This window comes from Rhinatrema bivittatum, chromosome 4 (assembly GCF_901001135.1).
Source record: "Rhinatrema bivittatum chromosome 4, aRhiBiv1.1, whole genome shotgun sequence".
Taxonomy (NCBI): domain Eukaryota; kingdom Metazoa; phylum Chordata; class Amphibia; order Gymnophiona; family Rhinatrematidae; genus Rhinatrema; species Rhinatrema bivittatum.
In genome coordinates this window covers 163,184,031-163,196,860 of record NC_042618.1, presented here as the reverse complement: position 1 = coordinate 163,196,860, position 12,830 = coordinate 163,184,031, and the positions used below count along the sequence as shown (strand labels likewise).

The following is a 12,830-nucleotide window of genomic DNA, read 5'->3' as shown; positions in this document are numbered from 1 at the left end:
TCATAAGTACTTCTACCTTACGCAGAGGAAGGATAAGCACACGAGTCATAATAGCTTTCACAATACATATCAAAATAGCAGTTCCAATTATAATAGCAAGGCTAATGCAAATATAAATCAGTATTTTCTTTCCCCATGCTTAATCTGTTCCCACCATGCATACATACTAATAGCCTAATCAGGTTCTTTAGCCCATCCTGGGGCAAGATTCTAATGTTCAATTAACCATTTAGTACTGTTTAGTATCTGTGGGGTAAAATCAATAATCTCTGTGCAACACTGGGCACATAGTTCATCATTTAGTGCTTGGCAAACACCCCTTTTTTCTGGCAGAATTAAGTCTAATGCTATATGATTATCCATGGCATAATAAGTGTGTATTGTAAGGCATTCTGAATTTCCTGATCAGACAAATCCAGAGAGGGGAGTTCTTCTAAGCTTTACCGTTTATGACGGGACTTGTATTTCTGCTTGTGATGGGGAAAAGCAGAAATAGGCAAATAAACATACACGAGATACATTTTCCAGTCCAATCAACAGGAAGAATTGCTTGAATTTTATTCCCTCAAAAAGAGAAATACACAGGAGCTGAATTACGGTCGGGATGGGAAATGGGCCATGAGGATTGGATGTCAAGAATAATCATCTTAATAATAAACCATTCTTCCTACAAATGCAAGCGTGAGGATTGTTACGGGATAGGAGTTCAGTATGATTTATTGGTATTGAAGCTACCTCATTAACTACCTGGAACCGCTGGAATATCTGGTTACGATATTGCATGGTACCAATAAAAATATTAGCAGTCTCAGCTTGCCATGAGGGGGGGTGAAGTATATCTCCCACATTTGGGAGGGAGAACATAATCCATTGTGTCATCTCTAAAGTAATTAGAGATATTGCTCAAGGTCACTATGGTAACATTGCATGAAATGGAAGTGTTTCCTAAATGAGACCATGGGCTAAATTGTGGGTTTGGCTTTGAGTTGTTACCGAGGGTCCTGTAGAAACAAACTGTAAATAAGTAAGGAGGAGGGACATATTGGGAGCAGAAGGTATTATTAATCATAGGTCTAGCTTGTGAGCACAGAGCAGAGAGTCTGGGATTAGTATAACTATGTGAACAGTTAGCCATTATGGCTAATGGTATGGGAGCATTGGATACGATAACAGAACAATCACCAGCCTCTACGGGCATTCTATGACATACCAAACATGGGGTGGTATAGTTAGAAATATTAAGAAAGGCCAAAGATATCTCAAGAGCTAGATTCTGAGGGATTTCTATTTCACTCTTTTAGCGTATGTGTATGTTACCATAATTATCATAACGTGATATTAGTGAGTGATTCTAATGCTAAGCAACATCAAACAATCTAACAAACCCAAAAAGGTTAAAACAAACAAAGCAAACAGTCTTTTGAGTAGAATCTTCATTCTGCAGCTTTAAGTTAGTGACTTGGAAGGAAGACAGATGCGGTGTGTCCTTCAGTTGGTACGGATGCAGTGTGCCCTGGACCCAACGCTAAGATTTCTCCTTTCCTCCAGTCAGATAGTGGAAGTGGAAAATATGCCCAAACTTTGTGTCCTTCACAGAACAATCTTTCTGGTATGTCTCCCAAAGAAACAGTGGGTTTAGACTGTAGGTTGGAATGTAAAACATTAAGTACCGAAGGTCGAGCATTTAAGTAAGATTCCACAATAGGTAAATTAGTGATTCACCCAATATAGGTATCCGTGCCCTGCAATTGCAATTGTCGTTTGACAAGCCCATTAATTCTTTCCACCAAGCTTGTTGCCATTGGGTGGTAAGAAATATGTAAAAGCCAATAAATTCCCAAAGAAGCTGCAAAAAACTGTACTGTTTTCCCTGTAATATGGGAACCATTATCAGATTGAATTTCCAGAGGGTAGCCATTAAAGCAAAAAAATATTTTTAAGGCTGTAACAGTATTGTCTGCAGTGGGTCTTTTAAAAGGAAATAGATGACATGCTCCTGAACAAGTATCTACAATGTTCAGAATAACTTATGCCCATGTTTACCAGTAGGCAGTGGTCCCATATAATTTACCTGTAAAATTTCCCATGGAATTGTACCATGCTTAGTAGTTCCAGGTGCAACTCCATGTAAGGGTGTTGGAATTCTCCCTTTCTCTTTTTGATATATTACTCAGTCTTTTACTGCCTGTTCTGCTTCTCCTTTTGTCATAGGGAGATGTTTAAAATAAGTCCATTGCAACATATTAATGGCACCCAAATGACCTGATGCTTCATGCATATAGTTCCCTATGCTGAGGCATGAGTGGCTGCATATTGATCAGCAGCCTGATTATAAGTACTCTCACCATCATCTCTACCTACATGTGTATCTACATGACTAACATAAACCTGCATCTCCTGACAGATTTTCCAAATTTCAGGCTAGAGATCTTTACCCCAAAGTGGTTTTCCTTTAATCTGCCATGCATCCTGATGCCTCTTTGCCATCCAATGTAACAATCCTTTATAAACTCCCCAAGAGTCTGTGTATATGTAACAGGAACTAGCCCCATCATGTTGTGCTGATTGAAGGGCTAGAAGGGCTGCATTTAACTCTGCATATTGGCTACTTTGCCCCACACCCTCCCTGCATTGATGTTCCTGAACAGAAGGAGCATAGGCTGCAGCTTTCCATTTCCTCTGTCCCTGACTATAACGTCAACTGCCATCAATGAACCAGGCAAGTAGGTTTTGTTCTGTGGTCAGAGTATTGTATTCTGGGGCTTCTAAGACCGGACTACAAGTTGGAGTACTATCAATTACTGGAAGCATTTCAGAGAGACAAGGGACTGCCATAACCTCTTCATGTATTTTAGATAGTCCAGGGGAAGAATCTCAGACACGGCTAGCATTATACCATTTCCATTTTAAAAGGCTAGCTGTAAGGGCAGTACCAGTTAATATAGTGGTGTGCTCTGAATTTACCCATGCCAAAATTGGGATTTGTATTCTCAGGGTAATATCCCATTTCCCAATAATCTGATTAGTCTCAATCAAAGTCCAATAAACCCCTAAAATTTGATCCTCTAACATAGTATATTGCAAAGCCGCAGGAGTCCATTTCCTTTCCCAAAACCCTAAATCATTCTTTCGTCCAGTCTCATCTGCCTGCCAAAGAAACCAGTCTGCTTCTGAAGGAGACATAGATACTTCAAGAATAAAAGGAGCGTCCTCATTAATAGCATGCAAATTCTGAGCGGTAAGCACTGATAATTTGGCAACATCAAATACACTCTGTGCCTCCTCTGACTGTCTCCATATAAGTCTTCCAGTTTAGAAATCAATTATTTAATCGTGTTAAGGTTTTCTTCCTTTGTCACCTCCCTAACAAGAACAAGGGCCAATCCAGACCATGATGACAGAGCAGTCTGTACAAATGGGTGCATATCTCTGGCAATAATATGCCAGGGATAAATCCTTTTGAATAGCTAATTGTAACTCCAAGTTACGTAGTACACGGGCACCCTAATTTAGTGTATTCCACTTTTCTGCCTTATGAGGTCCTGGCCAATCACCAGTATCTCTATATTTCTCCCAAAGGACTGCCCCAATTACATTAAGGAGACATGGTATTTCTTTCTCAGTAGGTAAATCAGCAAGTATGTGATGTGCATGATCATGTACAAATTGTTCTGGCAGATAGGGCCCATCACAGCAAGCTCATCATCTGAGAGCTGTACTGACCCAACACCCTGTTCTGACAGATGTACTAGCCAATCCCCCAAATTCTCCTTTTCTTTTTGGCGAAATCTATCTGCCAATTACACTAATTGTTTGGGAGTATAAGTTGTGGTCTGCCTACTCTGAAACAGGGATCCCTTTTTCCTCCCCCTCTTGCAGTCTCTCATCCTGTGAACATTTATCAGTGACAGGTGGCCATAGACTCCTTGTGGAGCACTGCCACAACTCACTTGTCTCTTCCTCCTCATTATCACTATCACAGCCCTTCCAGATATCGTGTTCTGCAGCCAGGGCATCTCCCCTAATAATAGCAGCCACTTTAGATGTAGACATGTGAAGACCCTGCTGTATGCACTGTGTTAAAACTTGAGCATGACAAGTTGCTGAATCCTGGACGGCCAGAACAGCTTGTTTTAAAGCAAGCTCCTGCTGTGACTGTGTAGATTCAAGGGTAGTTCTTGGAGCTAAGCTATGCATCATAGTCCCGATTCTGTTTTTCCAAAAAGGTAATCTTATCCTGCAACCTCCCATTCTCATTATATTGCTGAATGTTAGTTTATAACAATAACCAGCAAACAAGTGCCCCTTTCACATCTAATTTTTCCCAACTGTATTCTTTCTAAAATTGTGGACACTTGGACTTCTAAGAGTCCTATCTCTTTGTCCAACTCTTTTTCTCACTGATCACAAGTCACATTAGACCTAGCAAGTTGCTCTGCTACACAAAACCATGGTTGATCTGGGAATCAGCCTGGAATCAACCATGTATGATTGATTAATAGTCTTATTTTTCTTAAACATGCTTACTTAACAATCACCAAGCAAAAATGTAATTCTAAGACATAAAATCCTGTTTGTGACGTCAAATGAAAATGTGACTTACTGGTAGGTTATGTATCACAGAATACACAACACACTTATTTACAACTATAGATGTTTACTTATAAGCCTGAGAATAAGCAATAAAAGCATACAAGATTAGAGTTTTTAAAGAATATACACAAAAATACTTCCCCTCACAGTTTCCAATGTGAGTCTGATATATCTTTGTAAAGATGGAAACACATGGCCGGGAAACCAGGAACAGTTAATCAGGCACTTTATTAACCACTATAATTTATTTATTTTATTTATTTGAGGTTCTTTATATACCGCCATTCGTTTAGTAATATCATGTCGGTTAACATTCAACAATATTTTAGCAGCAGCGCTGGAACAGATAGAAATTAGCGGCAGTGCTTTACAATTAATATTCAACTTAAGAAAGGTCATTAGGAGATTATAACAATGCTAAGTTAGAGCAGAGGAAGAATTGATACATGGCAATGCAAACAGGGATGGGGAGGAAGAGGAAAAATGAAATAGTAGAAATAAGATGATTACATTAAAATTAATACATAGGTTAAATACATTAAGTACATTAGGTACAATAGATTACTAGGCGTCAACTTTATAAAGATATTAGAAAGGAGTACTTTATGTAACTCAAAAGGATAATGCATATTTACAAATTTACATAAGTTTAGTCTCAGGGAAAAGCATGAGGGGAATAGCTGGATGTGATGTTGGGTACTTTATGTGAAGGCTTTTAAGAATAACCATGTTTTAAGTTTCTGCTTGAATTTTTTTGGGCATAGTTCCTGACGAAGATCAGGTGGCAAACTAATGTCCAAAAGCCTTTCTTCTGAGCTGTTCTTTCTCTGATTTCAGTTTGTCTCATGTTGCTCTTTAAGTTAATTCTTCTGACCTTTGCTCTAGTTTCTTTGAGCTACTCCCATGGGTTCTTGAGGCCCCAATTGTCTGTCCTTATCACATCAACAAATGGTTAGGTGTGACTTATTAACACCGTCCTGTTTTCCTCTGCTATCTGCACAGTTAGCCTCCTGAGTAACTGCTCTTTAATATATTTGATCTCATTACTTGTTTCTTGTTACAAGCAGGCTAAGAAAAGTGGCATATTTATTCCCAGAACTTAAAAGCCTTATATCAAATAATTACACTAGTAATATCAGTGATTCTCTGCTTTACTAATTTCTATTGTGGTACAAAGTTCTTCATGTACTTTGAAGTGCTGAAAAGCAGAATATTAAAAAAAATGTATATATAAATCTAAGCTAAATAGCTCCCTAACATAATTTCCCACACCAAGCAGAGTAAGTGTTTGCCCTGGTTTGGTCCAGATGGGGAGTTCCTCAAATGGATTTGAATGCAAGAGCTCAGAATGCCAAGTTTCCGCAGTTTTAAGCAGGAAAAGGGAATCAGGATCAGCAGGACTCTATGCTCTGACTTAAGAGTGGCCTTAAGGGGTTCTGCTTTGCATGTTTCCTCCTTGGCCATTAGTAGGCAATGTGATTCTGAGAGTTCAAAGGCACCAAGGATATGTAGTACTTAACTCGAGAGTGGCCCAGGAGGCCATGGTTTGCAGATCTGATACAGCTAAAAACATGGGGATCCTTGAGGTTCGATCTTGTGCAGCAGTTGTATCAGGGGCCAGTAGTATGCAAGCAGCAGGTTCAATTTTGTCTCACAGCCTGGCTTTTGAGAGGAGAAGATTGAGTGTAAAGAATACTTGGAGATGGTGATTGCTACATTGCTTCAGGCTCAGAAACTGTTGACTTCCTTAGCCTATGTTAGGGTCTGGAAGGTACTTGAAGTCTGGTGTAAGGAAACAGGGCTACTCCTGTTACAGATATTAATTTTGGACATTGTTTCCTTTTTGCAGAGGGGCCTTGATAGGGGCCTTATACTGAATTCTTTCAAGATGTATGGGTCAGCTTTGATGTTACCGTAGTAAGATTTGAGGGAGTCCCTTGGCATATCATCCAGATGTGGCTTGTTTTCTTTGAGGGGTCAAGAAATTGCATCCTCTGGTTAGGGGCTTGGTTCCCTCTTGGAATCTCAAACTGTTTTTGAAGGCATTGGTAGCAGACCCTAAGGAGGGCCTTACTGAAAGATCTAATGTTGAAAGCAGTGTTTCTTGTGGCAGTTTGTTCAGTGAAGTGTGTTTCGGAGCTGTAGGCCTTATCCTGCAGGGATCCATTCTTGAGGATTACATCTGAAAGTGTTTCAATTTGTACAGTCCCTTCTTTCTTACTGAAGGTAGTTTCATTGTTTCATTTGCGGCAATCGGTGAAATTACCAGTATTCAGGAGGTTGGATCCTGGAAGTGGTTCAGAGAATTCTGTGATGAATGTGCATAGGATGCTGTTACGATATTTGAAGGTGACCAACAGTTTTTGTCTATTGGCCCATTTGTGCTATTTAGTGGACATAAGAAAGATTACTTCTAAGGCTACGATTGTGAGGTGGATTAAAGAAGCGATAGCATCTGCCTACATTTGCAAAGATCTGAAGGTAGAGGAGGGGCTCAGGGCTCATTCCACTAAGGCCCAGGGAATGTCATGGGCAAGATGACAGTTTGTATTGCCACAAGAGATTTGTATTGTGTTCCTTTACCAGATATTATCTTCTGGATATGTAGGCTTGGGATGAGCATGCTGAGACTTCCTCCCAGTTTAGGTGGCTTGGGAACATCCCATGTATCTGGACTGGTCTGGTAAGGATGATAAGGAAAGTAAAATTAGGTTTTTTACCTGCTAATTTTCTTTCCTATGGTCCTACCAGACCAGTCCAGATTACCACCCATGGTCTTGCTCGTCTGTATATGTTTACAATATATTGTTTTCAGAGTACTATATACATTTTCATACCCCTGTCAGAAGAGAGGTTCATCAATTGGAAAGGTTCACCATGGATTAATATTAGTTGTTGCTGCTCCTGGGGAAGGGTTGCTTTGGGAATCTAATACTGAAAACCTGCTGGTGGCGCAGATCCTTATACGGTAAAGGTTTTATATTCTCTCTGCATCTGCTGATAAGAGAGAAAAACCCAAGTATTGGGACCAGTCTGGTAGGACTCCAGGAAAGAAAATTAGCAGGTAAGAAACCTAATTTTACCATGCTTTACAAAACCATAACACAGCAATAGTGATGTGGGCTAGCAAAGTGCAGCACAGAGCTGTGTAACAGGGTAATAATGAGCTGGCAGTATGGGAAGAGGGAGGATGGAGCACAGAGCTGTGTAACAGGGTTATAGTGATGTGGGCTAGCAGTGTGAGAAGGGGAGAGTGGAGTACAGAGTTGGGAACCAGGAGACTTGGTTTCAGGACTCATGGTGCGGCTTTGAATGAGTTTGTGAATCCTGTGCTCAGATTTTAGTTGTTAAGTATTGTCCGGCAACTGTTAGCTGACAAAGTCTTGTGCTTCTATCCTTTGACCTGTGAGGTTTTCTTACTGCTTCTGATTTTCTTTTCATTGGTTAGGGACCAAAAGGACGCAGCCCCTGGACAGGGGTGTCTCAGTTCTTGCAGACGTCTCAGAAAATCATCCAGTTTGCCTCTGGGAAGGAACCGGAGCCGGGAGACACAATTATATATGTGGCTGGAGCATTTGACCTGTTTCGTATCATTTACCTCGTGCTTGATGACACACTTTTAGAGATTAAGGAAGAAAAGGGTCCAAATACTGTGCCCACTTATTAATAATGAGAGCTCCCTATTTGCTGCCCACATGTGATAATTGCTGCAGAATTTGCGCTTTGCTTTGCTGTCCTAGCTTACCATTCAGGCCGATAGAGAATGGTGCGCTCGGCTGAGCACATCGTTTAGCACCCATTTGGCCGCGCATTTTAGATGCGCTATTATTACCCGCACATTTTACTCTCAGAAGTTAACCATATAAAGCACCAGGAAAGTGTACAGAAAAGCAGAAAAAACTGCTTTTCTGTACACCCTCTGACTTAATATCATAGCGACTTAATATCCTAGCGATATTAAGTCGAAGGCCCCAAAAATGAAAAAAAGAAATCTGCCCGCCGGTCGGTGGGTTCGAAAACAGACGCCAGTAAAATTAAGCGTCGGTTGTCGGACCCGCTGACAGCTGCTGCTTCCTTATTAGTGCGGGCCCTAATTTAAATACAAAATCGTTCGCCCAGGAGAGGTGCCTGGGCACTCGTTGGGAGAGCAGGCACTCAACACGGAGCGCCAGCTCTCTTGCACTTTTTAATGAATCTGCCTGATTGTGATCTTGTTCCTTCTTCTAACAATATATGCCACTTCCTCCTCTTGTTCAGTCACCACTTCTTAACTCCCTCTGCTGGTAACTACAGCATTTGTCAATCTTCTTTCCACCCAATACATTTCTCAACTTGTCCCTTCTTGTTGGCCATCTGTAATTTTTGGTCTCTGCCTCCTATTGCTGCCTGCCTATTATAGCTCCATTTCTCTCCTAGCCACTCCTTTCTCCCTCACAATCATAGCGCTGGCTTCTCCCTTCCGCCCTCACCCATTGGTCACAACAGCTCTGCACTGCAGCTCCATCTGAAATTGAGGTCTACCCAAGACTGAATCTTCACAAAGCCACTACAGTAACTTCTTATTTTAGTGCAGGGGAAGGAGAGTGACCAGTGAGGAAGGAGAGAGAGAATGCAGAAAAGAGGAAGAGGAATAGAGGGAAAGAGAAGGCTGTGTGCTGGGGGTGGGGGGGGGGGGGGGGGGGGGGGGTGGGGAGGGGAAGTGGAGGACAATGGCTGGGATTTGATGTATAAAGAAAGTGTTCCATTTTTTCAGTAAGGTTTAGTTATCTTTAAGCCTAAAAAAGGACTTAAACCTTCTTATGTCAGGTTTTGAGGCAAAAAGGATGGGGTAACATATTGCTCTTAAGGTTGGTTTAGGAATTGGTGTATCCTATTTCCATGGTAACTGAGATCCTTAACCAAAGCTGCAGATATTGGACATGTGGATTTCCTGGAGAAGGTGCATAGGCTGGCAGAGAGACCGTATGTTATCGTTGGACTGCACTTTGATCAGGTTATTGTACAGCCTACTGGAGCCCAAACTCATGGTGGCTAAGCATGTATGAGAGCATGAGTGGATAGAGGTGGAGGAAGGGCCCAAGTGGCAGTACAGCCATTGGGGGACAGCATGATGCCTGAAGGAAAGAACCTTGTTGGGAGAGGGGGAAGGCAGGAATGGGGATTCCGCAGTCCCTGAGGGAAAGAGCCTGTAGGGGGAGGCCAAAAGGACAGCACAGCCCCTGAGGGAAGTGGCTGGGAGAGGCTGAGGATTTGCCCAGCCCATACTAGAGAGAGTTTGGAAGCTGATGTGAATAGCTGCTTCCTTGAGATGGAGGACTGTTCTCACCTGAAAGGAATTCTAGTGGACTTCTCTCCTAGTTGCTGCTTGTTTGTCCTGAGGCTACTATCAATGTGTTTTGCAGGAGGTGAATCATTACAAAGGGAAGAATTATCCCATCATGAATGTGCATGAGAGAACTCTGAGTGTGCTGGCCTGCCGGGTGAGTGCCACCTCTATATTCTCTTACTCCCGTCTTGCAAGTGCTGTTCCTGTATAGATTTCAGACATTTTGCTGTTCAGACTTTCGTCCACCCTTTTTCCTTGGTGTATGTGGGGAGAGGGAGGGAATGGAATTTTGTTGTGATCTGAGAGTAGAGACAAGTTAACATGTACGGTAATAGCTCTTTCTGTCCACTCTGGTGCTGAAGTTGCATCACAGTGAGGCCCTTGAGAATAGCTGCTGATGCTACATTGCTGGATTGCACAAAAGCTAATAGGATTGAGCCTTTTGGCAATACTTTAGACACTGGATTTATACACTTTTTGTCCTTACAGTATGTGTCAGAAGTTGTGATTGGTGCTCCTTATTCCGTGACAGCAGATCTCTTGGATCATTTCAAGGTGAGTTCCAGATAGTCAGCATAAACCACTTTCCTTATCATTCTGCTAGACTAGTTCAGACATGTGAGTTTATACCATTCTGCCAGCAGATGGAAATAGAGAACACAAACTTTCCAGTGATCTTATCACTGCTATTATAATTGGAGTTGTGCAGATAAACTGCCAATATTTTCTGTCTCCAGCAGATGGTAGGACAAATACTGGACTAATGCAGCAGGATTTTAGGATTAGGCTACAGCCTTTCCTTGGTTGAGAAGGACTTTGTATTAGTCCCAGGGTGACTGTCTTAGACTGTATCCCCTAGTGGGAGTAAAATTCTTGTCTCCTAGGGCATTAGGGTTTCTGATGTTTTTCCTACTTGAACAGGTTGTGGACTGGGCTGGATGATTTAGTGAGAAGGAAAGCAGGGGACCTTTTGATTAGGTTCTCTCGGTCCTCTCACTCTTGTTCTTTGTGTGTTCTCTGATTCTTTCTCTATTCCTCCTGTTATTGCCTCTGAACCTTCCAGTTTCCCTCTCACTAAGGACTTTAGCAGCCTGAACAATAAAGCTTGACACTATCGCTTTTTAGAAAAAAAAAAAAGGAAAGTTAGAGGAGCTGCCTCTATTTTTCTGTTGACCTTGGCAAGCTGCTCCCACAGCGATTCAGAGTGAGGTGCCTTTGAGGATGAGAGAGAGGATGGCCAGGTACTGGGTTGGTGGTGCTGCGGAGAAGAAGGCTCTGCAATGGTTTCAGTTTGGGGATGACAGGCCAAACATTTCTGCACTGTGGAGAAGAGGAAGTCATGTGATTCTTGGGGATTCCACCAGCATTGAAGAAGGAGCATAATGGCAGAATGGCAGATAGTGGACACTGATAGGGGATGTTGATGCACAGGATATACTGTCCTTCTTGTGACCCAGCCTCTAACTGGGGAAGGGGAGGCGGAGGCTGATAATGCTGTTCCTGTATGTGGGAAAGTCAGTGAGGAGGAGAAAACTGTGACTCCAATCATGAGGGATTGATTTTTGGCAGTATGGTAGCTTGGCGTTAGTAGTTTGGGAAACAGCCAGAAGGAATAAGGAGGCAGACTCTGGCTGTTTTCTTTATGTGCAATGTATTTACAACAACAAAAAAGTCAAACAAATGGTTGCAGCTCACCTTAAACTCAGGTAGCACACAGGTATAGAAACAGAAATGATGGCAGAAAAGGACCGATGGTCCATTCAGTCTGCCCAGAAAGCTTCTCATGGTAGTATCTGCTGCAGCCTGCAGGTTAACCCCATGTATCAGTCAGTTTTGCTTGACGTACTTTGCTTATGGACTTGGCCATAGAAGCAGTCCTGTGGTTTTTTCTTAATGCCTGAGCATCAGTACCACAGACTGCAAAAAATGTCAGGCTCATGTTGGTTGTTCCTGTATCCAAATCTCTTTTTCCTTTCAACCCCCAACCTCTCCTTCTAAGCAGCGAGCAATGTTGCAGTTGCATCAAAAGCATCAAGGCTTATTGGTTAAGGGTAGTATTCCCATGCTTCTATTAAGGGTAGTAACTGCTGCACTGTTCTGGTTACCCCCATGCTCATCAGTTCCACGGGCCGTAAAATTCGGGGACCTTGATCCTTGCTGTCTAAATCCAATTCCCTTTTTCCCCTGCCGTTGAAGCAGAGAGCAATGTTGGAATTGTGACAAAAATATCAAGGTTTATTTGTTTAAGGGTAGTAACCACCACACCAGCAAGTTACCCCCATGCATGCTTTCTTTGTTTCCTTTAGGACGCGACCATAGACTCAATCCTATGCTTTTCCCCTTATGTCTGTGTAACAGTATCCCAGACCATGGAAATCAGGGCCCTCGTTTGTCATCTGAATCAAATTCCACTTATCCCCCTGCTGTTTAAGCAGGGAACAATGTTGCAGTTGCATTAAACTTATGTAATAAACCACGTTTTAATACAAAGGCCAATAATTATTTATGCACTAAAGAGGTTGCAACAACAACCCTCATATAAAACCCGCAATGTATGCGTTCTTCAATGGGTCAATATTTCTTCACTTAAATGACTGTGGGATTTAGCACCCACCTTAAAGTGAATTTTGTTAACCATATATTATATATAATCATCGGGTGTGTTGCATGAACCTGAAAATTGAGATTATTTTTTAAGATATTTTAAGATTCTTTTTTTAGAATTTTCTGAATCAATTTGTTCTGCAAATAAACCTTGACAGTTCAAAGATTCTTGACAGTTCTTTCAAATTCAAAAACTGGCCTTAATTAATAAAGTTTATCCACAGATAAAGAAAAGTGAAAAAAACACTTATCCTGGTCTTGCAAAGGGCACTGCCAATTTTATGTGCCTTTATCCCAAACGTCCGGA

At 41.7% G+C, this 12,830-nt stretch overlaps 1 protein-coding gene across 2 annotated transcripts in view; it reads left to right on the top strand.

Annotated features, from left to right (window-relative positions):
- The window catches only part of PCYT2 (phosphate cytidylyltransferase 2, ethanolamine), a 77,299-nt gene that overhangs the window by 46,965 nt on the left and 17,504 nt on the right, over window positions 1–12,830 (top strand). For both annotated transcript variants that reach the window (XM_029599072.1, XM_029599074.1), the window contains exons 7-10: window positions 8,042–8,180; window positions 9,504–9,586; window positions 9,996–10,073; window positions 10,409–10,474. In XM_029599072.1, the coding sequence (XP_029454932.1) occupies window positions 8,042–8,180; window positions 9,504–9,586; window positions 9,996–10,073; window positions 10,409–10,474 (366 nt within the window). The remainder of the gene's footprint in view (window positions 1–8,041; window positions 8,181–9,503; window positions 9,587–9,995; window positions 10,074–10,408; window positions 10,475–12,830) is intronic.